The 25,591-nt window shown below is 43.2% G+C and overlaps 2 protein-coding genes across 27 annotated transcripts in view; one reads left to right on the forward strand and one right to left on the reverse strand.

Moving 5' to 3' along the window:
- The window catches only part of LOC310762980 (uncharacterized protein), a 67,300-nt gene extending 50,732 nt beyond the window's left edge, over positions 1–16,568 (forward strand). For 4 of the 6 annotated variants that reach the window (XR_014548331.1, XR_014548332.1, XM_083614898.1 and 1 more), the window contains 5 exons: positions 7,943–7,979; positions 8,919–9,159; positions 9,653–9,740; positions 10,658–10,745; positions 16,039–16,568. Coding sequence is in view for 4 of the 6 variants with exons in the window: in XM_083614898.1 (XP_083471024.1) it covers positions 7,943–7,979; positions 8,919–8,952 (71 nt within the window). In the remaining 2 variants the exon portion in view is untranslated. Of the gene's footprint in view, positions 1–2,935; positions 3,059–7,942; positions 7,980–8,918; positions 9,160–9,652; positions 9,741–10,657; positions 10,746–16,038 lie in introns of those variants that run through there. The other 2 variants (XM_083614896.1, XM_083614895.1) reach the window with 2 other exon arrangements.
- ZMIZ1 (zinc finger MIZ-type containing 1) overlaps positions 955–25,591 on the reverse strand; it is a 386,104-nt gene continuing 361,467 nt past the window's right edge. For 11 of the 21 annotated variants that reach the window (XM_083614609.1, XM_083614599.1, XM_083614613.1 and 8 more), the window contains 11 exons: positions 24,156–24,330; positions 22,372–22,558; positions 19,340–19,550; positions 18,809–18,914; positions 18,475–18,635; positions 18,043–18,110; positions 17,007–17,075; positions 16,292–16,539; positions 13,889–14,055; positions 8,972–9,220; positions 955–6,042 (listed from right to left, as the gene is read on the reverse strand). In XM_083614609.1, the coding sequence (XP_083470735.1) occupies positions 5,935–6,042; positions 8,972–9,220; positions 13,889–14,055; positions 16,292–16,539; positions 17,007–17,075; positions 18,043–18,110; positions 18,475–18,635; positions 18,809–18,914; positions 19,340–19,550; positions 22,372–22,558; positions 24,156–24,330 (1,749 nt within the window). In that variant the 3' untranslated portion in view covers positions 955–5,934. The remainder of the gene's footprint in view (positions 6,043–8,971; positions 9,221–13,888; positions 14,056–16,291; positions 16,540–17,006; positions 17,076–18,042; positions 18,111–18,474; positions 18,636–18,808; positions 18,915–19,339; positions 19,551–22,371; positions 22,559–24,155; positions 24,331–25,591) is intronic. The other 10 variants (XM_083614603.1, XM_083614601.1, XM_083614617.1 and 7 more) reach the window with 3 other exon arrangements.

Consider the following 25,591-nt stretch of genomic DNA (forward strand, 5'->3'; position numbering starts at 1 on the left):
GTCCCAGCTCCTGCCAACCTAGCAGTTCGAAAGCACGCCCCCCCCCAAAGTGCAAGTAGATAAATAGGTACCGCTCCGGCGGGAAGGTAAATGGCGTTTCCATGCGCTGCGCTGGTGTTGGTGTTCTGTTGCGCCAGTCATGCTGGCCACATGATCTGGAAAAATTATCTGCGGACAAACTCCTGCTCCCTCGGCCTGTAAAACGAAATGAGCGCCACAACCCCAGAGACGTCTGCGACTGGACTGTCGGGGGTCCTTTACCTTTTTATCTGAGTTACCAGTTCTTATTTAACCAAAATGGTACCACCCATGCAGAAGAGGGAGGGATCAGTATGCTTGAGAGAATTGAGAGGTTTGCAAGAACTACGCAAACTCTTGGGGTGGGGGCAGTTAAGGGGACTTAGAAAAGCAACAATTCCAAAATAGTAAAATGAGGACTGAGCATGTTGAGTGGGCAAAGAATTGATAGTGCTGCTGCCGCAGGGAAGAAGATTGTCAGCAGCTGGAGGTGGGGGCAAGAGAAGAGGATTGATAGTGGTGAGGGTCCATTGGCCAGACTATGCTGAGGACCCCTTGAAATCTGGCATCAGCCCTGCTTCCTGTAGTGCAATGAATCTTTCCCATAGCCTCCTTTGGTATTCATCAAGTAAATATACAATTGTGTACATAATAGGCATAGAACATGATCTTCATTAGGACCAAGCAGTATTATAAATACCAGATAATGAATTCCAAGACCTTGCAATGCTTTTTTTAAAAAGAGAAGTAGGAGGAAGTTCAGATTTACAAAACATTTGCCCACTAGTCCATCCATCATTTTCCAAATTTATTTAAGAAAAAAAATAACATGAGCAAAAATGAGAGTACTTTCAGTGTTACAAGAAAGTATATAAATGTCTAGCAATAGTCAATCTGATTTTTTTAAATACAAAATAACCACATGAACACCTAATATACAGGTTTCATTTGAATACATATTTATTAGATAAATATTAGGTTGTCACATCATCTAACTACATACAGTTTTTCAAGACTAAAAATCACAATTATTTTTTTCTGACCAGTTTTAAAGTATGAAATGATTGCATTGTACTGTACATACAATGTACAAACAAAGACAATGGCCATTTTTGCATGTTAATTCCGATTGTACTTTTTAAAATTCTCCTCTGATCACAATATCAAAAAATTGTACAAAGTATGAATTTGGTTACAATCTTTTTTATTATTTAATCCCCTTATTTTCTTCATTATTTTTGTAGCACCCTAAAAATACACAGGTGATAAGACTAGTACATTTAAGCTAGTTATTACATGAAGGGAAAAACAAAAAATGCAACAAAATTCTTTTCACAAAGGATCCAGAGTATATTACAAGAAGTGAAACAAATGTGGAGACTTCACAAACGCTAACAAACAGGATTCATTTTCCACATAAGATGGAGCTTCAAGCTTTATTTTTTTCCTGCGAAATAAAAACAATGCACATTCCAAGGAAAATGAATGCATTTCTGTTAACATGTCTCTATTTGCCATTTACATATGTACAGATGTCCCTGGAGTCTCCACTGCAGACATTAGTGTGTTTTCATAATCCTCTAATAATAATTAATAATAATAACAACAATAATAATGTCTTGGCAGTAGAAGTATAAATCTCTGTGGGTTCTTTTCCAGGTGGGTGTCTATAGGGAAACAATTAAAAAAACAAAACCCCAAAGCAAATGCCCCTGAAACAAGGATTTTTTAAAAATAAAATAAAAAAAACCTTTGGTGATATAATTTTGCCCTTCAACACAAAAACAACTAATTTACAGAACAATCCTATGTATGTCTACTCAGAAGCATTCATCAGGGTTTTTTCTCAGTTAAGTGTGCATAGGATTGCAGATTTCTTAAACAACACTATACCAACTTGGTGGGCCTTGTTTCTGAGAAGACATGCATGGGGTTGCTATTTATTTAACAGGTTTTCTCCACATTATAACATGATGGCAGTGAGCAGATAAGAAAAAAAACCATCAACCTTTTTTTGTTTTGACTATCCTTAAACAGTCTCAGTAATTTAATAAGATGCTAATGTGGCCATGTGAGAAAGTAAGTTGGGGGCATTCTGGGTTGACTTAACAAAGGCTGCCTCTTTGATAAATATGCCCTTTGATAAACTATTACGCAAGTACATGGCTAGATCTCAGCATTTGCTTCTATCCGTTCACAAACACAGCTCAGGTAGCCCTTGTGCATAGTCAATCTGTCTCTTTCTACTAATCAGTGTACATGAAATCCACAGCTGCCAAAATGTGCATTTAACTGTTACTAGAGAGAAGATTTCATCAAATGATAGAAAGCCTTATTATACCAAATATGTTTGTCTCAGGTGAGTCTCACCTTATGCCTCCTCAACAGGAACCTTTTAATAACGATGCATTTTGATTGCCATCAGCAAAAGCTAAACAATTTTGACTTTAAAATGGTTCCGTTTCCAGTTACACAGAAAACCCCCCCTCAATTTTCAAGTAACTAGTTTTGATAGATGCATACCTAACAGTGGAGGAGCAATGCTAAAAAATAAAATAAAATTCAGTGCTAGAAGCTGAACAGGCAAACGCACAGTATATGGCTTAACATAGGCCTACACAACTTGTGCTCCATCAAACTGAATGCAACCCACCCACCAACCACGTATTGTGGCCTACCAGGTGCTTGACTAAGAACATAACAACTCTGCTGGAGCAGGGCCAAGGTTCGTCTAGTCTACTAGTCTATTAGTCTTTCACTAGTGGGTCTCACCTGATCTGAGGTGTGTCACAACAGGAGCACTATCACCATGCAAATATATGGCAAAAGATTAAGAAATGGATCCCCAAATGCATGTTTGAGGTCCTGGGTCTGAAAGGTTGAAGACTACTGATAGTCCATCATTCTGCTTTCACAGTGGCCAATCAGATGCCTATAGGAAACGCACAAGCAGGACATGAGGACGGCAACACTCTGCTCACTTGTGATTTCCAGCAACTGGTATTCAGAGGTATTTTTATTTATCTATTTTATTTTATTTTTGCTTTTTCAATAAACAGTGGAACCGGAAGCTCTATTGCACTACTGGTGGGCCACAATACATGGCTACGACAAGTGTGTGACATTCGGTTTAGAGCTCGTAGATTGTGTGTGAGAGGCTTTTTTAAAAATTAAGAATAATGCATCAAATTATTAGCCTTAACTGCTCATACAAATGATTTCATTGATTATGTAAATGATGCAGCAAAATGGTGCAGGGGGAAAGCTACTAAAATGAAAACAAAAGAAAATGCATTTTTAATGGAAGGAAGCTCTAGACTTCAGTGTCACAGTGGTGTCCCATCTCAGTTGTGCCACCATATAATAGTTGTGGCACCAGGTGTCCAATAATAAAGATCCTTTGCTATGTATATACAGGATAAGAAACTATATTCTGTACTGCTTTCCCCTCTTCTACGCATAGGCCAGCATCCTTTTCAGAGGGATGTATGTTAGAGCCTTAGAAATAGCTTCTTTGCCTACAAAGCAGAAGTCTAGGGTGATACAGGTTAGGACAGTCACACTTCCTAGCTCATAACAATTTCTTTGCTGGGCTGCTGAGGACACTGGCCAGATGTTTGTTGAAGAAACTGATAGGGCTAATTTATCAGAAGGAAAAATCAATGTTCCCTTAGTCCAAGAACCCTTTATGAAAAGAAAAGAAAAGAAAAGAAAAAAGACCCGCTCCCCCTGACTATGTATTTTAAAAACACATGTATATCCAGATTGTGAAAATGTTGAATATAATAATCAAAGACAATACTAAAATATTCACAAAAGGTATTTACAACAGCAATTCTTAAAATAATTGATCTTGCATAATGAACAGCGCTTCTCTTGAAAAAAGGAACAAAATAAAAACCTCAATAAAAGGGTGGGGAGGGGGAAAGGTAAATGTAGGAACATCTCTACATAAAATGTTTACAAATTCAACACTCCTAACTGGAAAATAATATAAGAACTAAAACTGCCATTTCCTGTAATATCTACAGCAAGGTGCTGTCGACTAGCATATATATATAACAAGATGCAAATACAGCAGTGGTGGTGGTAGATGCTAAGAACAAATGCTCAAAGAATTTACAAGCATGACTTTGGTGAGGAGAGCAAATTCAGAATGGAATGCACAGGTCATGCCATTCGCAGAGGGCAAGGTGGGTGGAGTTTACACACTGAAACCAACACGCAAGAGTTCCATCTGGCACAAAATCGAAAGCCTACTGCTGAAATCAAAGATGGGACGATTGGATTGGATTCCGAACAGGGGACGAAGCAATCAAGGTGTATTATCCACAAAAAAGCAATATTCTGTACACAGTAGGCAGAAGATGAAATGTTGGCCCGCAAGGGCAAAGTTGGCACACATGCACGTCTTAACACACAGGTACTATACAAAATTTATAAAGAGAGAACGACGGAGAGGACGCAGAAATGGGCCCAGAAGTGACTGGAAGCTCATGCAGGAGGGAAGCAACCACATGAGAAGCACAAATACCATGGAAGCATTGTGGCACGAGAGCCTGCCGTACGGTGGTACCAAAGGAACTTACTGTTCCCGTGCCCATTATCCCTGGAAATACATTTTTTGAAAAGAAGAGGGAAAAGGTCCTGGCAGCTAAATGATACAATAAAACTGAAAAAGAGAAACAAAAAGGCAGAGCCACATTACACAATTTGGAAAATGTAAAGCAAACCATCGGAGGATGGGGAGAGAGATAAGGTGACTCTTATTGCAAACGTCTCCTTCAATTCCAAACAATTGTGAACAGTTTTCCCCTCTTTCTCTCTCCCCGCCCCCAAATATCTTGAAGTGAGAGCTCTTTTTCTCCACACTTTTGCTACATTTTCCTGTTAGGAACTGAGCAGTGATCTAACTTCGCAGGTTACAAAAATCGAAAGCTCTTGGTGATGGATCAACGGTTTACAGTTTTTCTCTTCTCCTACTTCGTATGTGAATATGGTCTGCCCCCTTTTAATAGCTGGCTGCTTTATTGTCACAAAAGGCAGTAATCTGAAACCAAATCCCTTAAGAAGAAGAAAAACAGAAAGGGAAAGAGAAGGACAGAAGAAAACAAGGTGTCCACGTATCTGTGTCAGAGCAAGGTAACTACCCTTCCTCTAAGAATAGTAAAATAAAAAAGATTGCTACGATTTAGAAAAGCACGCTTGCCATACCCTGGAGATTCACTGGACTCTTCCACAATGGAGAAACCACTGTCTTAAGAAACAGATGCCTCCCTTGGCTGCATTTTGTATTTTTATCCTACTTGTGACATCTTTGTTGGTTTTTTTGTGCTTTTTGGTATTTGTTTTATGTTTCTGAGTTTGTTTGGCTAGTCTAAATGTGCTGCCAAATAAGTTTTGTCCTTATTGTGTCCGACAGAAGTGTACTGGGAGAGGGAAGGAAGGAACATAGTGGAACAGACAATACAGCATTAGGGCAGGAGGGAGAGAGAACTTAATGGAAGAACACAAGTTGGAAGGACTTTCTGAAACTGGTCGCTTAGCATAGTTCTGTTGCCTTTCTTCCCTTGCTGAGACTGGTTTCTACTGGGCTGCTTCTCTCTAGGCATATCCCAAAACTCTTTTATCTCTCTGCATAATTAACAAGTGAGGTTTTCCACAGCTGCACAATCAATCTGTGAAGTAGAGTGGCAGTCTGTGAGGTCACCACCTTATTGTCCTCTTGCTTTTCCCCACCGCAGTTGATGAAGCTTGACTCAAGCAGTTCTGAGATGAAGTTAAGTAGGGAGTGTGCACCATTTGCTTAAGTTGTGAGTTTGTCCTTGTGAAAAAAGGGTGGCTTGGGATTCCTCACCGTGAAGCTACAGACTTGTCAAACAAGTGTGAGGTGTTGGGGACAAAACACAGAAGGCTTCAGTTGTTCTCAAAAAGAGAAAGAAGGTCATCATTGCTATTGCTTGGTAAGTCAGGAGGATCCAAGTATGAAAGTAGCTCATCTGGATTCGTGAGTTCTGGAAGCAGCTGGAAAAGAAAGAGGAAATTTTGAAGGCAGCATCATCACAGGCGTGAAGAAGCCGGCAAATGGCATGTTTTTCGCTCCACGTTTGCCGGCAGATAAAGCTCTCAAAATGTGTCTGTAAATTTTCTTGATGGGTAGAGAAAAGAGTCCTTTATATATGATAGCCAGCCCAATTACAGGAAGAATTTCCACTCCAGTGCTACATGGCTGTTGGCATTGCGATCCTCCATGTAACTGAAGCATTATATGGGCTCCTGTGCCAAGAAACACTTTTCTGAGTGGCCCCCTCCCTACCATATAAAAAATTCTCTACACCTACAAAAAAATTGCACGTGGTGCGGGGAATCTAGCTCAAATCTCTCTCCCTAGCATGTTGCTTTGTATGCACAGGGGAGCTTTTCATGTGGCAGAGCATTCAAATATTCACTCCCACCTAAAAAGGTGCAGTTCAATAATACACAGGGCTTCTGCCCATTTGTTTTAGCTCTAGGACACTCTGACATGCCTTGTAAGTTATTTTGTGCCAATGTAGTACTCAAGTGTGTGGCAGAAAGCCAAGATGAGGTGGTACAGCAGCCTCACAATATTATGGGCAGTTTTCCACTAAGGTCAACGTATCTTTGTCAGCCACTCTTAGAGCCTTTACAGGTGAAAAGCGGGTTAAAAATACTGCAAATAAATAAATATGGCATACAGATAATGCAGCACATTCTGTAAATGGCATCTATGAGCTATCACCACCTGAAAAGGTTAGCATGTATATAAGATGGTCTGTAGGGGTTTCTTTAAAAGTCACACACAAATATTGGGCATTTTAGTTTAAGCTATGATACTTCCTAGGAGAAAGTGTAAATACCATGTACAGATTAATATGCTATGATCTCACAAACAATCCTGTTGTTGGAAATTCAGAAATAGTTTGTTTACCCTTTGTGGGTTCTATTTCTGAAAAGGTTAAATTCCACAATCATTCTTCCAAAAACGAAGGGGAAATGTGTGTGCGTCCTATGGGGCGAATGCAGGCTTTCGCTGAAGCCTGGAGAGCAAGAGGGGTCGGTGCGCACCAGCCCTTCTTGCTCTCCAGGCTTCAGGAAGCTATCCGTAAGTCTTGCAAGCCCGGCGGGAGGTCCCGCGGGCTCGCAAGGCTTGCGGGCAGCAGCCTGCAGCCCAAAAGCTCGGGGGACAGCGGGGAGGCGCAGCGCTGCCACCCCGCTATTCCCCGACCTGATCTGGAGGCTGGCGGGGGGGGGGGAGAAGCAAGCTTGCTTCTCCCCCCCGCCAGCCCCACAAGCTCAGGAGATAGCGGGGTAGCGGAGCGCCGCCACCCCGCTATTCCCGACCTGATCTGGAGGCTGGCGGGGGGGAGAAGCAAGCTTGCTTCTCCCCCCCGCCAGCCCCACAACCTCGGGGGACAGCGGGGCAAGCCGCTGCCCCACGGAGGCTAGAGAGGCTGTCCCTGAAGGCAGAAGAGGGAGACGGAGCGCTCCGTCTCCCTCTTCTAGCTTGGGGATGGCTGCGCAAACCTGGGGGGGAAATAAAATTTTTTCCCTTGATTTCCCCCCCCCCCAAAGAAAACTAGGTGCGTCCTATGGGCCGGTGCGTCCTATAGGGCGAAAAATACGGTAGTTAAAAGTGAATCAACGCTGCCTGGTGTGACTATGTCCAGTTTAGCTAATATAATGTGTTCCCTTTGAATCATCTATACTGTACCGTACAGCATTCCTGAAATACATGAACAGATGTAAGTCAGATACCTGTTGAATGAAAATATTTCAACTCTGGCTTGACAGTGATTCAAAAAGGCTTGCAATTATAATTCATAGTGTTCTCTTTGGCCAAGGCCACAGAGACTGTAGCTGTATAGTTGTCATAGCCTTAACCAACAATCTCATTTGTTTTCAGGGCACCCAAGTGACCAATATCCTTGGACAAGTAGAATGTAAGTTGATATGAAACTGTGGGTTTTTGACTGTAATGAAACCTTTGTATGGATGAGAATTCCCCACCCCACCCTGGCACACATTCTGGAGCACTTTTCTACAAAGTCTTCTGCAAACATGGCTGCTTTTCTTCTCTTTTCTAAGATGTCTTTCTTTTTGCAAGACCTGTTCCTTTGTTGCCTATAGCTTAATTTGTCTTAAATAGCAATAGAATGTATGGTTTTCTTGTGGACTAAATGGCATCTCCTCCTCCTAGGAGGCAAATGCATGGTTTCTTTCGCTAGGTGCCAAACTACAGCACAACCTGGTAACAAGCCTTACCATCTTAAAACGCTAGTCAAGTAGGGAGAATCATTCAGGTGTTCCCATTCAGAAACAAAACACATTTTAAAATGGAAACTTGTACAAGTCTGCTCCCAGACTCAGCCACAGATTTCAACATTCTATGTCTGTCATAAGAAAAATCTCTCTAACACTCAGACCTTCCGCTTTTTAACAGCTGGTTGGCCCAATAAATTATAGAACTATTCCATTATTTTTGAAAATCAAGCCTGATGACATTTAAGTCTGAATAAATAATTATTAATTAAAGTGTTTTAAATAAATAAAGTAAGTAAGTAAGTAGCTGATTGCTCAGGGTGGTATTCAGCTTCTAAACCCTATCCATTTTAAAAATGTATATTAGTCAGATAAGTGCTATATAAACATCAATAATAACTAAAATGTTTTGTGGCCTATTTCTCACACAGAAAGCTTGTTTGCCCCAAACCCGGCCCCTGCCTACCCACCCTTGTCAAGGGAAAGACACCACTTGCGTGACATGGATTTTGAGTTCTCAGCTGCAGTGAAGAAATGCAAGAAACAATGCATAAAATGAGGGCATGTGCTATGAAAGCTGTTCCTTTCTTTTTATCTTTTTATTTTGTTAATTCCTGCAGAAACTCAAGGCACATTCTAAAAGCAAGCAGATGACAGAATGACACAAACTTACATCCAGCGAAGGCTCCGGCATATCAGATGTCCCCTGCCCACCAGCCTGACCTTCTAAGGCTGAGGAGGGGTTAAAGGCCAGGTCATTGTGTGGATGGTTGCTAGGAGCGGCCTGTGGCGGCTGCCGGGACGGCTGGGTAGGAGGACCGCTGTGATGTAATGGCTGCCCTGACTGGCTGCTGGGATGAGGTACGTGCAAACCTTGCTGCATGGAACTATGGGACTGATCAGTGCTGCCGGGATGAGGGATCTGCGGAGGAGGAAAGAAGCAGGAAAGGAAAAGTGAGGCTACATGGTACAAGGCTCAGAAATGGCAGGGGGAGGAAGTAAAATCTTTGTCACTCTAAATTACTTTATCATTAATGCAAAACTCATATTGCAAAATGCTAGGCTTGGACAGGCGTTTGCTGCCAGGGGGAAAATAATGTGCAGGATCGTGAGCCCTCAGAATTTAGGAGGTGTCAGTAAAAATAAATAAATGCACGGGATAAAAGGTAGCTTGGTAGGGGACCAAAATTCTCTTTATCCAGATTCTGCCTTGAAATTGTTAGGATGGTGGAAAAGATGGAAGTATACATTTACTTTCACAACACAGATCTTAATCATCTGGGAGGAGAATGGCTTTCTGCACATTTCTTTTGAGTGGGCAAACTTAATCAGTTCTGCTGTGGTTTTCACTTAGTCACATCTTCTGGGCAAAAAGGCATCCCCATCAAAGAAGCAGCTCTTGACAGATGTTTCCACAGCAAATTCACCTTAAGCCAATTAAGGTACAGAAACTGAAACATGGCATTTCATGTAGTTCTCATAAAAATAAAAATACCCTCCAGATATTGCTACTGGGCCACACACAGAGATTAATGAGCATGCATGTCTGTATCTAGTGAAACATGTGTGTTTGTTTCCTCCTTTTGTCCAGGCCTCCTTTTAATGCCAGAGCATGCCTTGCAAACTGACTTTAGCACCATGGAGAAAAATAAGTGCATGAATAGTTTTAAAGGATGTCCTCTACATTCAGCTGACATAAAGATGCAAAAAGATAGCATGAGCACAAAAACACAATGCAAATGAACAGGAAGTGCAAGAATTCTAGAACACAGTAGACATATTAATATAAAAGACACTTCTATAGTATGCAGTTAGTTAAATTTGGTTACAATAAAGTTGTTTTAAAACTATCAGAACACTCAAGTAGGCATTCTTATATTTTAAGTAACTGATCACTGCAGTCTATACTGCACCTATTTTGAGTTATCGTGGATGTGCCAGCAGAGGTTAAACTTCTAATTTCTTCTGGGAAGAAGTTATTCAGTTGTCTATCAAAGAGATATCACTGGTGGCATTTACTCATTTAAGGGACCCAACCACTTTCAAAGACTAGGTGCTAAGATGGACTACTTGCTTCTTCCAACAAATCAATAAATTGAAAAGTGTTGGAAGTACAATGCTAAAACTGAGATCTGCATCCTTAGAGCAGCATCCATGTGCTTTGATATACCATGCTTGGTGATAAAAAAGTGATACTAGGAAACAAACTCAAGTAGCAGGGTGGAAGTAGGTTTATATAATGCTGAAACTCAGTGCTTCACCAAATTATTTATTTTTAACAAAAACATAACCATATGAGAGTATTAGCTACATACAAATACATTGGCCAGTTTAGCATCAGTTCTTTTCTTCCTTACAGGTGAATGCTGCAAAACTGAAGACTTCCATGCCATCAGGTGTGAGAGAAGGCAGCGCGTGCTTATGCTATTCCAAGAAGCCAGCTCCTGGTGAGCCAATTTTTTGCTCTCTACTTTCTAAAGGGATTTAAAAGAGCACAGAGGCAAATAGCCCCATTGCACATGCAGACATCTCTAAGACAGCAACATTTAATTTGCCAGTTTCGTTTGGGGTATATAGTACCCTGGTCTGCAACTAATCCTGTCAAAGGGCCACAACTGCATGGGTGGGAAGATGCAGGGGATCATGCCTTCCCTACAAATGACCTGCTGTTTTGTTTTCGTTTTAATCTCCCTCTTTTCCCTCTCCATCAATATGTAAAGCAGGAAGTTGAGGGGGAGAGGCTGTGAGAGATGGAAAAGTTAAGTAGACAGTTTCCATGCTCCCTTCTGCAATCACCTGCCCTTTTGATTTCCTTATGTGGTTGTGCCAAAGGAGCAGGCTCATAAATTGGCCTTCCCTCTATACTTGGAGGGGGAGTTCAACGGACCTATAGCTTTTCCTTCATGCCTCCCTCTGCCTCTCACAAGTCAAAAGAGAAGGGTGATAGCCGTGGGACCTCACATCAGTACAGAGAGAGGGAAGAATACAAAAAGTATATGCTATCATTTGAGAAGGCACACATGGGCCAATACCCCATATTACAGTACACTCCAAAATGGCCTGCTATTTAGATCCTTTCCTTCCCAGCCAAGGCTGGAAACTGAGGAATCGGGTATCTGCCCTTGCAGAAGCAGGAAGATAAGACATTTCCTTTACTAATCCACCAGTACAGATGCTAATAGGCTGGGAAGTTTTTTAAATAAATAAATAAAAAACACTGGGTAAAGAACATTTTTGGAAGGGCAGAGTAGTAGCACTTCATATTTTTTTTCCTACTAGACCCCCAAGATATAACAATAAGAGCCAGGTGTAAAAGACATAGTCTGAATTAAACAGGATGCCTCTGAGATCTTTCTGGATCTAAGGTTTTGTTTTCAGGAAATTAACAGAAAGGATAGCTTTCTTCATTTTATTAGCCTGAAACAAGTAGAAGAAATGGGCTTGTTCTTGTTGAACGTTTGGGAGTGAGACATTCTTGCTGATCCAGTGCAGATTAGGCCTGGGTGATGTATCGCCCAGGACTGGTTTGAGGGCAGATCCTGGTAGCAGAGGGACTCAGGAGCGGTGGCGGTTTCCCCAAAGATACACCGCTGAGTGAAGCTGCTATCACAGTCTGCCCTCATACCGGCACAGAGGGAGAAGCAAGCTGCATCGGTGAGGCGTGATACAGCTTGGCTGAGGAGTGTGCCACTGCCCTTCCTTCAGCCAAGCAGTTTGATGGAGATCCTGACCCACCACTGGCTTGCACAAGGGGTGGGGGCTCCATTAAAGTGCTCCTGCTCACCAACTGAGGGAGCCCCATCCTTTTCCTGCTCACAGATGAGCAGGAAAAAGATGGAGCTCTCTCAGCTGGGTAACGGGTTGCTTTGCGTCCCCCAGCTGAAGAAGCCTAACGGAGCCTCCAGCTTGTGCAAGCTGGAGATGGGGGGGGGGCCGCTCCCTTAGACCTCTGTGCCAAGGCAGCAGGTCTGCACTTGCCTCGCCAGGGAGGGTGGGCTAGGTCTTTCCTCCCGGGGGAAGGCAGCCAGGCAGTGCAGAGGTTGCTGGGCCCAGCACTTGCTAGCCCTGCTCCACACGGCGCAGATAGAGTGGCTTGCACCCTGTGCCTTGAGGAGCGGTGCTGATGCTGTGAGGGAGGCAGCCTTGCAAACAGAGCCTGAGAGGTGTGCACTTGGCTGCAGCCACCTGGCTGATTCCCTCCACCCCAGTGCCAGGAGCAAGCTGTATTGGCCTCAGCTCCTGGCCAATGCAGTTGTTTCTCCCTCCGTTTCAATATTTTGATGTTGAAAAGCTGACATTGCCCAGCCCTGGTACAGATCACCAACAGATTTACCAGTAGGCAACTATCTACCCACTAGGGCTGGGCGATGTTGAAACAAGGTGCATCGGCCCCAGCTGGCGAGGCGCTGGGAGAAACTGCCTCAGCTCTCACGGTGGGAACTGAGGAGCGTCTTGTGGGCCGGGGACAATGCAGCTGGCCCCAGCCTGCTGCTTAGCTGGGGGGCGGAAAGCCCTGGCTTCCCAGCTGAGGGACCCCAACCTGGAAACTGCGCTTCCCTCAACAGGGAAGTTTAAAGGAGCATCAGAGCCCTTGCTCTGCCTGGCTGCCTTCAGGCAGTGCTCCTTTAAACTTCCCTGTTGAGGGGAGCACAGCCGTGCATCCCTCAGTAGAAGAGTGTGGTGGAGCCTGCACCTCCCTAGCTGAGCAGCCCTGATCCAGCTCTGTGCAAGCAGGAACTGGGTTGGAGATCTCTCAGCTGGGAAGCGGGAGCACTTTAATGGAGCCCAGCAGCGGCGGCTTCTACAAGCCACCAGCAGGTTGGGGACTCTGTAAAACTGCTTGGCTGAGGCAAGGGCAGCAGCACACACCTCAGCCAAGCAGTTCAAAGAAGTGGAGGGAGGAACAAGCTATATTGGCACCTCAGCCAGGCAGCTTGTTTCAATCTCTGCTGTTATGAGGGGCAGACCATGGTGACGGTTTCACTCAGCGGTATATCACTGAGGAAACCACTGCCGCTTGAGTCTCTCTGCCTCCAGCGCCGGCAGCTTGTTTCTCCCTCAGCCGGGTGCTGGAGGCAGAGGGACTCTGTGGTGGTTTCACCAGCGATACACAGCTGAGTGAAACCGTCATCGCGGTCTGCCCCTCATACCGGTCCTGGGCGATATATCACCCAGGCCTACTACCCACTCCTGTTCTAGGCAGCGTAGGGCTCCTTTGTGTGACTCACAATCCCAAAATTTAGGAAGGCCTGATATTTATGTAGAACAGATGCTTAAGCGAAAACAGCTTATTTTTATATTACCTTGTATCTTGACATTACAGTAAACATTTAAAATGCTTGTTACTGGCAGATGTAGTTAAAGTGCAGGTGATTCTCAAAACAAGGTTTCTTCAGAAATCCGTGACTGGTTAATTTATTACTGACTGATTTATCATTTCATGTTTTAAAATTATGCCATTGTTCTTTATGCTAGTGTAGTAGTTTTGCTTTTAATAGCTGTCAGCTACTTTGAAGACTTGGCTGGGCATAATTTTTAAAAAATAATTCATTATTTCACAAAGAAGAAACTGAGAAATTATATTACTTACAGGGTCCTGCATGGGGTGACTTAGAGGTTTGTCAAGAGCTGCCATGTTACTCGGCATGTCTGGAGGGTGTGACAGCTGAGGAGGCCCATGCATGAAGTCATTCATAGAAGTTCCACCAGGATTCCCGTGTGGAAAATCAAAATTGCTGTGACCTTGGTAACTGTTACCTAGACAGCAGAAAGAGAGGGAGAGTTACTTTAAAAGAGTACTTCAAATACACACCTTTACCCAAACACACAATGTGATCGTTGTACAAAAATAAGAGATAAGAGCTCTTTATATAGGAGGTAACATTACTGCCTCTTCATAGTCTAATATGTATTCTGACACACACACACACATTATATAAGGAAAATATATAATAAATAAACCGTTAGCTTGTAATGTGACTGCTCGCCTAACAATGATTTCTATGGAATACAGTGGTACCTCATTTTAAGTACTTAATTCGTTCCGGAGGTCCGTTCTTAACCTGAAACTGTTCTTAACCTGAAGCACCACTTTAGCTAATGGAGCCTCCTGCTGCCGCCGTGTCACCGGAGCACGATTTCTGTTCTCATCCTGAAGCAAAGTTCTTAACTATTTCTGGGTTAGTGGAGTCTGTAACCTGAAGCGTATGTAACCTGAAGCGTATGTAACCTGAGGCACCACTGTACATTGTGTTCAAAAAGTGGAACCAGCATGTGTCAGTTAAAAAAAAAAAAGTTTCAAAGGCCGCTAATCTAATAAAAATGAAAATATAAGGAAAAATGGGATGGAGAAAGAGATGCAGACAAAAACATAAACCCCACATTTAACACACACTGAGGTATATTCAGCAGTGTCTTTATCCCCTCTCCCCTTGTTACTACTCCTGACCTGGCCAACTGTCCCTCAAACCTATGCTAAAGGTCTGGGTCTTTTTTCTTTATTGCATTAGTCCTTGAGCATCTCAGTTAAATCTCTTAACTGCAATGGCAGCCCTTGTGGTTTAAATGCTGTGAACTAGGAACAGAACTAAAACTGCTAAGTTATTTCACATAAGCCACTGAACAGGATCATGTTGAGCTTTGAAATAATAGGGCAGCTTTGCAGCTTGCCCAGAGGGGATACAGTTTTGTCAACTGAAGAGCAGCAGCTTTACAACAGTCAAGCCAAAACAGAGTTTGATGGGACTTGAAGCATCTGCATCATTTGCTTTCCGGCACAAGCTCAATTTGAGGAGAAATTTAATCTCAGAGGAACAGAAGTCATTAGCTGTGTAAGACTATTTCTTGGGGAAGCGGAGGCTTTGATCTGTCATGTAAATACAGCAGAGCCTTGCTAATTCTCACTTTGCTAATCTGCTAAGGCTGCCATCCCTTGCATGCTGACTCGGGGGTGCACCCCACTGAACGCAGTGGGATTGGCTTTAAGAAATATACATATGATCATGTTGCATGTCTTGCAGAGCTTAGCAGCCCCCACCCCCCTACCTTTCGCAGCACTGATTTAAGAGCAGGAAGCTCTTGTTACATGTCTCTTATGTACACATCACATTTTCTATAAGTTGTAACGCGGTATGCCGAAATGTGAAGGTTAATAATTAAGTCTAAATCACCCGTGTGAAACTTGTTGATTAAAACCTTGCTCCGTGATGCCTCTCCGTGGGGACCAAAGATCAGCAGGTAGAAAGGAAGGATGGCAATTTTGCTTAAACCCTGTCACTAAGCTTTTTTTGAAAAAAAAGTATTTGTATTGATTTTTACTAAATATGCAAAAAATCATTACTGGAATTGTAAAGGCACACATTTCTTTAAATCATCTAGAACAATCAGACAACAAAAAAGGAAGAAAAATAAAGAAAAACACGCTCCCATTTCATACCATCTATTTTGCTGCATATACATCAACTGTCATCAACCTAGTGCCCTCCTGGCATTTTGGGCTACAGCACTGATCAGCCCCAACCAGCATGACCAATGGTCAGGAGCGATGAGCGCTGTAGTTTGAAACACCTGAAGGGCACCAGGTTAGTATGTATGTGCTTCATAAACCAGCAGATAAGCATCTTCTGCACTTCTCTGCATGCCGGCACCACTGTAGAATCCTTTAAAAAATTGCATCTGATGCTTGCTTCTTTTGTGACACATGGAAGTTCTCAAATAGCTCTATCTCCCCTCTCCCCACAGCAACATCAAGCCATTTTTCTCTTTGCTGTGTAATCTCCCTTCCAAACCATAAACAGAACAGCTGTGATCCTTGTCACTCAATTTAAGGACCGCCTACTGTTCTACCAATAGGATGCTTCACCAACCTGTTTCAGATCAACTGCCTGGAAGAGGAAGATATGCTCACAACTGCTTCTGAGGTGGGCAGTAGATGGTTAGTGGCAGATACTGTTTGATAGATGCAAACACACATACTCAAAACGTTTAAACCCACCTTGGTTACTGTATTCATTGGAATTGTTGCTGCCGGGTGGAGGTGGGATTGAGGGGTAAGGTGATGGGCCTGGACCCAAAGCTGCAATCATCTCCATCACATTAGGCATGATCATCTGGCTGGGACTCATGGTTTTAAACCTCTTGGAAGGCATGCCGTCTGGATCATCTTTGATGTGAATGTCTGACTTGATTGGGACAGGCCTCCAGCTGCACGTTGGGTCAATTGTGACTTCCTCAAACTCTGAGCTATAAAATAAAAGAGGCGCTCCACACTACTGTGTCTCCTTGATACTGTACACACACACACACACACACACACACACACACACACACACACACACCCAAGTAGAAGTTGCCATTCTTAAATTAGGCCCACAAACCCATTATCTGAAAAGCTCTGCTTGGATGGTTCTGAACCAACAAGCATGTCTGTTTACTCAGACAAATCCACAGCAGCATAAGCTCCTTTGTATAGCCTTGCAAAACTAGCTACGCTTTTCTCGGAACAAACATACTTTCATCTGCACGCCACTTCTCTCATTGGCCACTTAATAGGACTGTCATTGATGGGGTGAGGTTGTTAACAGCAGGTTAAATACAAAGTCGCTTTACTGGGCCAAGCAGGCAACAGATGTGCCGCAAGTATAACCCACGGTAGAACAGAATCAAAAACAAAGGGATTGCACATTTTCCAATGGTAAAGTTGCACTTACTTTTGTATAGCGTTCAAAATGCCCCACATATACTGGTCAACCTCCAGGCCCTCCAGCAGAGCTGTTTTACTGGAAGAGAAGATGGCACATTTATCTACAAACATGGGCACACACATGTTCATGACACTCTGTAGAACATATCTAAAAGTCCGTCCTCTGCCCTGAAGAACTTACAAGTAATATTTTTTTCTAATGTTCATAATCTGAATTTAGATTGTATTTGCATGGAGTTCATTTTGGTGTGGACTATGAAGGGGTTTAATCAGTAATTCTCAAACAACATCACTTGAGGTCTGTAGAGTGTGTGCACTTGTGAAATTCTAAGGAGGGATTGGTGTCTGAGACAGGTGGGATCTTTTCCCAATCAAAGCAGCAGGAGACTGAATGTTCCTGGTAGTGGGCCTTACTAATTCATGTTCGATTTGTAGAAAACCATCTAATCACAGCTTCAGATTTTGCAGAAAGGGACAGTCTTAGGTTAAGATAGAGACTGAAAACATCTTCAGAGAACCTTTCCCATATCAGCATGCTGCTATGGAATCCTTGTACATCATAAAGGGTTCCGCAGAATATGTAATAGCACACAATTCACACAGGCATTGGCCAGGGCTGTTTGATCTCATGGTATGAGCTGAAACAGTGCCCTAAAACACTTTCAACTCTACATTTTCTTTTCCAGTTAAGAGCAAAAACGCAGAATTTGTGTAGTAGTGGTTGGTTTTCTTTTAAACACTACTGTACATTTTGCATCCTCAATAATTTCCAGCCATTCCCCCCACACAAGGATTTCCAAGGAAAAGCCTTTATGCATTCCAAACCATTTGCTCTTCAAATGTCAAATGGGTCATCTCTCGTAAAAAAGAAAATACACACCCTGAATTTTTAAAGTGGCCTCTCCTATTACTCTCTACGTTTTCATGCATCTTATTCAATCATCTCTTATTCTTCCTCCTCTTAAAACATATAATCTCAGTGGTTGGAATTTTTTTTTTTTTTTAAATTCTCACTGCAACTTATATTGAATAGCCACACTTACTTGCATACAGGACACCTCCACGTCCCTCGTTCACAGTTCAGCTGCAAGTAGGATTCCAGATCAAAGCACTGTAGAACAAGAAGTCAGTGATATTAGCTACACAACTCTACTTTCAAATTGACTACTACTAATAATAAATTTCAAGTTCCTTGAGAATTAATAACAAACACACTAAGGAGTGAACAAAGAGGACTCATTGGAATTCATGTTCATGCTAAATTTATACTGTTCTGAGGATTACTTTGAATTTGTGATCGACCAGGAAAGAGAAGCCCACACCACCCATGTATGGTGCTCCATTAGGGGCTTGATAGTTCTCCATATTTTGCTGGGGTTTGCTGCGTGCTGTCAAGTGCTTGGCAGGCCACAGTGCACATTCAGCTGTCACAAGATGTGCAGGCCTGCATCAACAGGACAGAAGAAGGCATTCACCTGTACATGTTTGCAGTCGTGGCCTCTTGCCGGAAGCTGGATCCGCCGGAATGTGATCGGACACTTCAGGGACACTTTGATAGCTGTCTGCTCCACTCCGTCCTCACCGTTAAGAGTTGCATTGCCAGAGGAGGCTGCCACGCTGCTAAAATTCCTCTTGACTTTTCAAGAAAGATGGCACAAGGGGGTGAGAATACAATAAATATGGGGCACCATCTTAACATTGCTGCATGAATTCTGTGCCCCGTATAAAATTCCCGAGACAGAATTGAGTTTCAGCCCTACATTTAGCTCATTCTATGAGCATAAGCAGAGAAGATATCACTTTACTCACTTTTAGTGATACAGTGCTCGGCTGGAAGGAGGCGTTTCTTTAGTAAGCCCTGAAGTACAGAGCGCACTGATGGCCGGTGTACTAACTGCAATACGAACAAATGTGACTGTGGGGGGAAAGCAAAGAGTCAAAATTAATTCATCTGTGTGGGGTACATCTGCCATTAAACAAATCAGAGATCCTGGCTTTGGGTACTATATTTCATGATGGAGAGGCAGCTACACAGAAAGGCACAGCTCCTACCTTTAGGAATCCTTCCACCCATTAAGATCATTAGGGAAAGCGCAGTGGTTCAAGTTCACCCCAAGAGATGCACTCCACTGTCTCTCGAGACGCCAACACCACCTCCCACCAGCCCCAGTAAATGTGGCCATTGACCAGGGATGATGAGAGTGCAGTTTAGCAACATCTGAAGGGCCTTTCCTACTAGGGATCTGATGGAACACTGCATCACACTAAAAGCAACAGCACATTTCTTTTTATACAGCCAAACCACAGAGTCAGCAGCCGCAGCAGGCCTGGTGTACTTACACAACAGCATGCTGTGACGGTAATTTGAATGGTGTTTCTTCCTGGCTGACAGACGTGCTTTAGATGCAGCGGTTTATGCGATGTCTTGTTGTCGCCACGTTCAATGGTAAGTGGAGTTGCGTTGACGCTGACCTGGACTGATGCTGGCCAGTTGGTGTTCATCTGTCTGTCTTCATGGTGATAGCACTTGAACTGTAACTCCAAGTCTGACCTGTTATGCAAGGCGTATGTTTCGGTTGGCATAAGCAACTGCTTTTCACACAACTGGGGCAAATGTCAATTTCCCCTTGTTTCTGAAAGCCGTGGATACATTTTTCTGCCCCCTTAATTTTGTTTTGTGCAACATGATACTGTTTTAAATTATTTGACAAATAAGCACATGATACACATCTTGTATGGGCTGGTTATTTACATAAGGAAGAGTGTGGTGTTATATATTTTGAGAGTAGTAATAATATTGATACTTTACAGTTCAATACGACTTTTCATATAGTTGACCTCAAAGTGCTTTACGCAAAGGTGGGCTTCTAAGCAGCAGAGAGGGGGAAAGGTGCGGTCAGGAAGGTCCTCAAGAATTAGGATTTAGAAATGAGAAAGTAAAATATGTTACCATAATCAAAGAGTAAATAGACAGTCTCATCCTGCCTAAATCACATTCCCTTCTGTTCACCAGAAAGCAACACTAGAAAGGTGACCAGCAGAAAACAATTGACCCAAAAGTAAACACCATGCAGCAAGCACAAGCAGCAATCCTTTCCTGGTTGCCAGTTCAGTGTTTATTGCGAAGAAACACAGGCATTTAAATATGTGTGGTCCAATCACATTTGATAGGTCCACAGGTGTTTTTGTCATTTAAACTTGGGTACATCTTCTGCCTGGGTAAAAAAGCTACATTGTGAATGAGCCCTGAAATGCCACTAAACATGAGTTTGCGTAAGGTACAAGGGCTCATGGCATTCTCTCACTCTGCTTTAGAAACAGGTAAGAAAAACATAGGAAGGTTAAAGATGAACTGAGATTTCATTTTCTCCTAATGTGCTGAAGCATCCAGAAAGAACCAGGATTACCTGTTGAAAGCTGAAAAGGAGAGCTGAAGAATTTGAAAGATGGCAGACCAAGACAGCAGAGTCTAGAGCTCTGTGATTCCCAAATTCTGGCACAGCCAGGAGGCCTTTGGAAGCTTTTGCTTTCTGCTGCTCTTAAATGCAGCTTGTTGCAACCAAACTGGGGCTTGTGGTACTGAAACAAGCCAGCTTAATAACCTGGTTTGAACAAAATGATAAGCTGCACTTAAAGGAATCAGAAAGGAGAAGTTTCTGAAGTCCTCCTGGTTACACCTGATGGGATGAGGGAGATTGTGAGCCAAACACCTACTGTGACTTGTGCAGAAGCACAACCGATCAGTGTTGGTTTTGGATCCATGCTAGTGGCTACGAGCCGCTACAAGGCCAGCTGCAGCTCTGGCCCATCTGCACCTTCATCAAGGGTTGTCCTCCTCCCCCCTTGGCTGCCACACAGTGGTGACAGTGTGTCCTGCATGCATTGCCAGTGGGCCCCATCATACATTTGGCTCCCCAGAGAACATATGTTTGGCAAGCATAACAAATCCATAGTCCCCTGAAAGGCTGGGCTGGAGAGCCAAAGGTGTATTGGGTTGGGGGTTTTCCACAAGAGCAAATTCCAAACAGATCTCAGCCATATGGTACTTGTATAAACATAAGAAAAGCAACTTGAAGTAGGGAACCAGGAAGTATTGGTTTTTTTGATATGTTTATGGAAATATAATGGGTGGAATGTTGTTTAGTTAGCTGGCTAGAATGGGACCTTTGAGTGAAGGGCAGGCTATAAATAACTGAATTAAATATATGTTGTTATTTATTAAACGTTTTAACAGTATTTGGCATACTTATAAATTATATCTACTGGACTGTTTTTGTCTTACCATTGTGAGCTGCTTTGAGTATTGCTGTGTATGGTAAAGTGACCAAATAAAGCACAACAAACAAAACAATAATAAACATAATAAAGACAGTCTCAGCTACGGTTTCATGTCACTGTATCTCTTGCCACTATGACAGCTGGTGTGTAATTATGGAACAGCCTCTCCATGGAGGCTTACGAGGCAACACTGCTGCAGCTTGTGCTGGAAGCTAAGACCATCTTATTTTCCCAGACTTTTTATTTTTGAGAGCCAAATTTTGATAAGACTGGTGTAACGGTGCTGTGCTATATTTTTAGGCTATTATCCAGGGGTGGTGTTTTTTCCCGTTTTGTTAAAAGGCTTTGAGGTGTCCCTCCTCCCCAAGGTATGTATGTCATTAATACTTCATGTGTATCCAAAACAAATCTGGTTGCCACAAAGTGTGGAGCTACTCTAAGACACTCAAAATCCTAACGCTTGGGTTCCTGGTCTGCCAATCTTAGTTATTGTGCTGCTATTATGGTGGCTGTTAATATATGTGCAATATTAAGATTAAAGCAATAAAATTGTTTCCATGGTGTTCTGTGCTGCCTGGATAACTTGTGCAAGCTAAGAAGATGGATGTGTGTGTGCTCTCTCTCTGAACAATAGATGAGTGAACCACCACCGTCAACTTAAATTCTTAATTTTTTATGTCCTCACAAGAGAATTAAACACAATTTTATATTGGCATAAATTATTTCCAAGAGAAAAGTTGCACGATGCATAAAGTCATAATAAAATCCTGCTGCTATAGCAGAAACAGCTAGAAGCCAAATACTTCAATTTTAGGAAACATCTCCACCAATCTTCTTTCACCTGTTCTCAGCAAAGGGAGATAGCCAGGACTTGTCTTAAAGGTTGTATTGTTGTCTGTTAGATTTCTGAAGGAGGTGTGTACATGCTTCCGAACCACTGATTTAATGCAGTCTGGATGTCAGAATGTGACCCTACTTCCCAAGGCAAAATAGGTTACAGCCTCCCCACCCAGCCACCAAAGGAAGAGAGCATCTCGCCTGCTCTTTTGTACTCAAGCCTTCAAGGTCTGCCCCGCACCACTTCACAAACCTACCTCCACATTAGCGTCTGATGCACCGTGGGCCGTAGGTGAAAGACATGGTTGCTGACCGCCAAATTGTGTTCCAGCCGGAAGGGCTCTAATACGACCCCGTCTCTCACAGGGAACGTCAAGCGCAGTTCATCGTTATGGTTGGCTGGGATCGAAGAGGGAGAGAAAGCGTGAACTTTCCCTTTAGCATCTGCAGTGCGATAACAACGCATATATTTATACTGGACAATATGACACGGCTCACTGATCTTTTGCTGGGCTGATCTTACGGCCTATTCTGGAATTACCCTTCCACGCACATGCATGCAGTGAGACTGGGCTCACCCGCACCAGCCTTGCCCTTCTTGACTCCTCTCACCATGCCTATAATGCAATGCTCAAGTTGGGAGTTCTGTGTTTATTTGAGAATCTGCTATATCTGACTTTACCCATCCTTTGCTAATAACTGCAAACCTGCCCCCCGCCCCCCGCTTTCATCATCAGAATAATCCTGTTATATTCCCTCTGCTCCACTGCCCAGAGCAACCCTGTGGGGAAGGTTAGACTGGGACACTATGACTGGCCAAAAGTCACCCAGTGAACACTGAGACTCACTGGTTTCCCCAGCCGTAGTTCTTATCTATTACACCATGCAGGCTCTCAGTCACTTCCCTGCCTTGAGATACAGAACTTGCTTTTGTATAGGGCAGCGAAGAATGTTTACAGGTTTGAGCTCACTGTGCACAGGAATGGGGAAGAAAGAAGTAATGTCCTAGTGACTCCGAGGATGAGCAGCTTGTTGCCCCTGGGCCTCAGAGAATTTTATCACAGTCCCACAGGTTTTGGCTTCGAACCCCAAGATCTTCTGCTTTCATGTTAAATGATAAATCTAGTTTTCCAGCCCATATGACTACAGTGGTACCTCTAGTTGCGTTCCGCTCTTGATACGGACTTTCAGCTTACAAACGCAACTACGTGCGCATGCGCAGAAGTGCTCGATCGCGCAGCGCACATGTGCAGAAGAGGCACTCTAGTTGCGGACTTTTCGGGGTACGAACGGCACCCCGAAATGGATTAAGTCCGCAACTTGAGGTACCACTGTATAGAGATTTGTAAATATGCAGCAACAGTCAAACTCTTAGGTAACAAATACCGCGAGAATACAAATGAAAATAGTGTTTTAAGAGGCTCTTTGGACGTTACATTCCTTCAGGATTGTCGCTTGGCAGAGTGGCTTGCACCTTGCAGCCAAACAGCCAAGATCCTACAGTTACTTGAATACGGGATCCCCCAAGGTCAGGGGAGATCCTGCATTGGCACAACTGTGGGACTGCCTAGTGTGGCTGTGTACGTCTTCTTATAGTGGCAGGAGTGAGAGAGAGCACTTGAGAACCTGGCCTAGTATCACCCAAGGAGACTTTAAATAAGGCAAATAAAGGAATATATTTATAAGGGGGGCGGAATCCACCCTCCATTTCCCATTGCTGTACACTGCAGATCTCTTCCTCCATTATGACAACTTCAGCCTGATTCTATCTACTTTTATCCAGAAATAAGTTCTACTGATTTTGATTAGACTTGCTTCCAGACAAGTATGCCAAAAACTGAAGCATTTATGTTTTCTTCTATTTAGTAAACCTTTCGTAAGGCTGCCGGTCACCCCATGTATCAATGGGCAATCAACATTTCTGTCTAGAAGGCAGCAAGCAGGCTGGTATTCACCGAGCAGTTTCTGTGACATGCAGTTTGTGGAAAGGAGAAAGCAGGGTTTCGGGAAAAACTTTGAGGAAGCTTCATTTTTTACTTACTTGGAGGTGGTGGTAAAGCATTGATATTTGGTTTAATGTCAGGTGGGAATGGCGGTTTGACATCTTGATTAGGGGACAGGTATGGAGGAATATTGCTCCCTGGAGTCATAGGTGGCGTGGGGTTTCCTGGAACAGGTGAGTGAGGGTAATTCGCCACAGGAACAGGCCTTGATGGCTGCAAAATGGTAATTGCAATTGAAAAGAGAAGAGAAGAAAATTATTGCAAATGCCCTACAGCAGTGGAATGTGAACTAAAACACCAGGTGATGCGAACATAGAAGTATTAACACAGCACGCAATGACACAGGGAAGGTCTGTACAACTCTTGATCCACCATGTTAAATGAAGCCCACCAGCCATATGTGGCAGCCAACCAGGGACTTAATCAACACCCTATTTTGCTGCCTGCCTGGGATACTATAGTGCCTACATTTAAAATAGGAAGAAGCAACAGCTTCTGGCTGGCCACAATACAAAGCTGATGAGCGCACTTTGCTTGGTGGATTAAGCTATGCAAGCCTAACACAGGGAGATCTATAATTTGAGAACATTAGGACTTCTTGGCAGCTCTTGTCAAGCTGGGAAAGCTATTGCTCGAAATGTCACCGTAATCACACAATTACATTTTCTATAAGTAACAACCGCAAAACAGTTAAGAAGCGGGCCTCCAAAACGGTGAAAAACAGGAACACACTGAGGGGAAATAGAAATAGAAGTCTGGTGAGTGGAATTATAACCACAAAGTCCTGATAAGCTGAGGCAGAGTCTTGCAACAAAGCAAAGAAATGGAAACAGAAAAAAGTCGGCATTTTTAAAATGGAAGGAGATTCCGCTGTTCAAAGAGGGAAGGTGCTCACGAAGAAACTTGCAAGGAGGACTCTGAGGAAAGGATGGCAGCACTCAAGGGAATAACACACAAATGAGAACATAGAAGGTGGCAGCTGTTAAAATGGCAGACACCCACAGTCGAACAGAGGCAAAGGTAAGAAACTCATTGTCTCAGAAAGTACGTCCGTCAAACCCATCATAGAATCCAACGCAACAAAGCTATTACAGTCCAAAGAAGCATACCAACTGGGGAAAATGTCCTGAGGAGAGTGGGGAGCCAATAGACAAAGAACTGCTTCCAAGTGGGCAGGAAAACAAGCTGGTGGATTCCAGGAGAGCCAGCCCTCAGTTAATCTTTCCTGCCTTTGACCACAAGGTGGAGCCATACCCCTTGGTGATTACCTTCATTACCCAATGAGAGAAACTGCAGCCGCTGCCTCTCTCAAAGTTTAGTTACAAATTACTGCATACTTTGACCTTATTATGCTGTTTCCTCACTCCTGCCACCATCGTCCAGTGATGTGGGTGTGGAAACACATGCACTACACAAAACAAAGCTGGAAGGAAATAACTCCATATGGAGTGAATGTTTTATTGACTCCTTGCTC

Source organism: Podarcis filfolensis, assembly GCF_964270895.1.
Source record: "Podarcis filfolensis genome assembly, chromosome: 5".
Lineage (NCBI taxonomy): Eukaryota > Metazoa > Chordata > Lepidosauria > Squamata > Lacertidae > Podarcis > Podarcis filfolensis.